General features: G+C 36.5%; 1 protein-coding gene across 1 annotated transcript; it reads right to left on the reverse strand.

Annotated features, from left to right (window-relative positions):
* Positions 1-3,314: 3,314 nt before the first annotated feature.
* On the reverse strand, positions 3,315-4,274 carry LOC108710325 (olfactory receptor 13F1). The gene has a single exon (XM_018251463.1). The coding sequence runs from the start codon at positions 4,272-4,274 to the stop codon at positions 3,315-3,317; it is 960 nt and encodes a 319-aa protein (XP_018106952.1).
* Between the last annotated feature and the right edge of the window lie 616 nt (positions 4,275-4,890).

Here is a 4,890-nt window from a genome sequence, read left to right on the forward strand (position 1 = left end):
CCCATTGACTTATATGCAACCACGACAGGTCTGAGATGATGGATTTTCAGATTCTGACTTTTCCATCCTCGGGGTTTAATAAATTCTGAAAATTTCGTGATTTTTTAAAAGTCAGATTTTATAAGAAAAAATCACAAATCTTTAGTGATTTTTGCATTTGGAGTTTAGTAAATAACCCCCTAAATGTAAAAGTCTCTGTTTTGTTGGCAATACCTTGAGAAATACCTATGTCAATCCTTGATAGATTTTATTACAGATTGATAAAAAAATTAAAAATTAAACTATAATCAGGGTCTTAATAAATGTAGAATGCTAAGAGCAGAGCACAACCAGACCCTGGATCTTTATCAACAAGCATTTTTGCTCTATCACTTGTATGCAAGCTCAGTAAATGAACTCAAAGTTTTGTATCTTCTTCAAATCTTTGAGCCTGACATGTTTTTCTTAGTAGCCCTCTGCTCTTCCTGCTCTTGTATCCCATTTTCTGATTTTTTCATATTTCCACTTTCACACTATACACTGCCTCAAAACTTGTTACCGTCTTTACTAATCTCTTCTTTACACCAGAAAGTCTTATCTTACAACAGGTATAAGTAGTTTTGAAACAGTTGAATAAAAAGTTATTTAGTCTGCTTTAAAAAAAAAAATTAAAGGGGAGGTATAGACTCTTATTTAGCATGCTGATTCCACTTCTGCAGCTAGAGATATAAACACACAGTAGCAACAGTGACTAAATTTACTTTACAAGATTACATTACTTCTAGAATAAATACAGGTATGGGATATGCTATCCAGAAACCTTTTATCCAGAATCCTCCAAATTACTGGAAGGCCATCTTCCGAACACACCATTTTAATCAAATAACTCAGATTTTTAAAATTAATTACCTTTTTCTCTGTAATAATAAAGCAGTAGCTTGTACTTGCAACTATGATACAATTCATCCTAATTGGAGGCAAAACAATCCTATTGGGTTTATTTAATATATAAATTATTTTCAAGTAGATTTAAGCAGGACCGGGCCATGCCAGCTGGGCATCTTAGGCAACCCAACCAGCAACCTCGCTCCACACCAGTCCCCCTAGCATGAGTGCATGAAACCCGCACAGTCCCGCATTCACATACATGCGATGCCAGTGGGGTTGGGGGCGAAGAGATGAGGGAGCAGGAGCATCAGGGGTCGTTACTGAAGGGATACGAAGGCCTTGACTAGGGGAATGCAGGCAAGAGGTAAATGCCCATCACCACATGAGCATTCCATCTAATGCAAGTGCCTCTTCTGCTTACTTTTAGTTCTGGACCTGTATTTAAGATATGGAGATCCAAATTATGGAAAAAAATCCCTTATTCTGAGAACCCCAACTCCTGAGCATTCTGGATAATAGATCCTATACATGTACAGAAGGGAAAATAAATATTGAAAATGTCAATGGTTTTCTCATTAAATATATTTCTAATGGGGCTATTGACATGAAATTTACACACAAGGTTGGACATTTCAGCAAGACACTGATCCCAAACACACAGCCAAGGAAACTCTCAATTGGTTTCAGAGAAAGAAAACAAATCTGCTAAAATGGCCTAGTCAATCACCGACTTGAATCCAATTAAAAATGTATGGAAAGAACTGAAGATAAGAGTTGATAGAAGAGGACCCTGTAACCTTCAAGATTTAAAATTTGTGTGGAAGAATGGACCAAAATCGCACCTGAGTAGTACTGTACATGCCACTAATTTCTACATACAAGCATCATCTTGAAGCTGTCATTATCAACAAAGGCTTTTCTAAGTATTAAGTGTGTTCAATACTTATTCCCAGTGTCCTTCCACTGTATTACACAGAACTTAATTTATGGATTTCTTTGTATGTGTTTATTACATAGGGGTCCGTTTACTAAAGTGCGGTAAATCTGACTTTAAGTTTCCGCATGTTATCGATGAGAATATTTTTACGCCAGAATATTCGCAGCGACTAAGTTTACTAAACAGCGATACGCTCAGAAGTCATTGCGATCACTTGCGGTAACTACGTTAAGGAACCATCTTAAGTTAGCGGTAATTTTAGCGAGTTGCGAATTTTCTGGCGAAAAATGTAGTTTTTGCGAATATTTATGCTATAAAATAGTCTTGTTTTATGGCGGTTATTATGGCAATTTTTACTGTGACATTTATGGCCAGAAATGCACCTTCAAATAAACTTTATTGACTGATGATTATACCATCCAACAACATCACCAGAGTAACACCAATCAAACATGTCTGCATCATATAAACCCTTCTGCCAATAGAATCATAGGAACAAGAAATGATACCAGTCAATCTCTTTGCTTCATAGGAATGCACAGTTTAATGTAGCCAATCACAATGAAACCAAAAAAGTGTAGAGGCTGACGAATCCTTGGACTGTGATGCCGCTGCCAATAATACACCTCTAAGCTGAAACTGCTGCTGTTGCACCAGATAGAAGCAGAAGCCAAAACATCCTGTCAGCAATAGCTACAGATCTCTCTCCTGTCAGCAAAGAATGATGGGTAAAAAAAAAACAGTATTATGGGATATTTCCTGCCCCTTGAGAATTTTCTGGCGAAAAAAATACTTTTACGCCACTACATAGGTGGCGGTAAAAGTTTGCGAATATTCTGGTGTTGATTTTGTCTTTAGCACATTTCGCTGTTTAGTAAACCATGCGTTAATGTGTACGTAGCGTTATTTTCAGCAAATGCGATAACTGGCGAACAATTAGAGAAAATTTGCAAATTTATATTTACCGCAGGTTAGTAAACTGGCGATAACATATTTGGCGAAAATTCTGTCTATATATTGTGCGAATATTTTTAACGCACTTTAGTAAACGGACCCCATAGTTTGCTACTGACATCTGCTGTAAATATTAATGTCAATAGCTCCATTAGAAATATATTTACTGAGAAAAGCATTGATGTGTTCAATACTTATTTTCACTGCTGTATAACAATGTAGCAACAGTGGCCGGTGACCTAATTTACTCAGTTACCGAGAGGAATCAATCAGCAAATAAGAACAAACCATGCTGCTATTGGGATATGTCAGAGATGATTAAAAAGCACGTGCTTAGTGGAACTCACAGTATCTATCTTACCCCATAATTAGGGCCACGTTATAAAGAAATAATTGCTGTGATATTATTGATAACAGAAATCCCCTGAAAGGCTATTGACATAGTTGGCATCTATGAATAGATTGAGTCTCTGATGGTGATTATGTACTTTACACTGACTAAAAAAATATGTTATTGCTTTGTACATGAATATACAACTTAATTATATGACTAAAACTACTGATTAAAATGTATTTGTTCCCAGAATAAAGATGTACGTTTAATTCCAAGAATTCTTTTTAGCGCTCTTTTCACTTCCTGGTTCCTTAAACTATAGATTAAAGGGTTCAGCATGGGAGTCACAGCAACATACAGAACCGAGAAAAACTGGTCCATGTTCTCCGAGTGTTCTGAGGGAGGTCTGATATACATGCAAAAGATGGTGCCGTAGAACAAAAGAAGCACAGTGAGATGGGATGTACACGTAGAAAATGTCTTCTTTCTCCCTTCATCTGACTGGACCTTGAGAACACTCATTATGATTTTAATATAAGATATCAAACTCAGCAGGAAAGGACAAAGCCCTGCAATTAAAACTTCCAGATATATTATAGATTGGAAGTCTTCAATGTCACTACAGGAAATTTTCAGCAGTGACTTAATATCACAGAAAAGTTGGTGAATCTCTTTGGAACCACAGAATGACAATCGGGATGCAAATATGGTGACGAGGAGTGAGTTAACAAAGCCAAACAACCAGCTGCCCAACACTAGCTGAGTACAACTTCTGTTGTTCATCACTAGAGAGTAGCGTAATGGATTGCATATAGCAACATATCGGTCATACGCCATGGAGGTCAACAGGACAACCTCCGTGCACCCTGTAGTCGTGAAAAAATGCAGTTGAGTAAAGCATGGTGTAAAGGACACTACATTGTCTCCCGTGAGGAAAATGTCCATCAGCTTTGGAAGGGTGACTGACGTGTAACAGATGTCTACAAAGGCGAGATTGCGAAGAAAGAAGTACATGGGAGTTTGCAGATGGGACTCTAATAACGTCACTGAAATTAGAATTAGGTTACCCATCAACCCAATAAGGTAAATTAATAAAAATGCAATAAACCGAAGAATCTGCTTTCCAGGAGAAACAGAAAAACCAGAAATATGAAAGTATACAGCAATCGTCTGGTTCGTCATTAGCTCATTTGTTAGCCAACAACTAGTTGCTCAATTGTTAGTTCTTTCTGAAAAGAAAGATGTTAATATAGGTTGGTATTTACTATAACAGATGTATTGTATAAAGTTAAACCGAAACAGGTTTGACTTGTTGAACATCATAAGGCGTAAGAGAAAATTTTAAAAAGGTCTCACCATAGAAGGTGCTTATGTGGATCTGTACAGTAGTTATGTATATCTACTTGACCAGGTTTATACAAGGTTAGCTTCTTGGTACCTCATTTCTAGGTGTGTTTTTACTTTCCATTTCACCAACCTGAAATGGTATAAGCAATTTTTTTTTGCCAGTTTTGGAAGATTAATACCATGGCATTTCTTATATTCAGGCCCTCTGATGTTTTTTTCTCCAGCCTCTCATCCAAAACAGAACTTGGTTGATTCCTCAGTAAAATTTGAATTGCTGATACCTGAAATGTTTAAAACAAGCTTTTTAAGCTCTCAAATCAATAAAACTACAAAACAATTCCATACCCATCTGTTGTATTACTGTAAAAAATACTGTTAATTGTTCAGCTGTATAAAAACAAATATTAAAAGAAAACTAAAGATGGCATCGTATTCATCGTTAAAGTAAAGT

Source organism: Xenopus laevis, chromosome 3L, assembly GCF_017654675.1.
Source record: "Xenopus laevis strain J_2021 chromosome 3L, Xenopus_laevis_v10.1, whole genome shotgun sequence".
NCBI lineage: Eukaryota > Metazoa > Chordata > Amphibia > Anura > Pipidae > Xenopus > Xenopus laevis.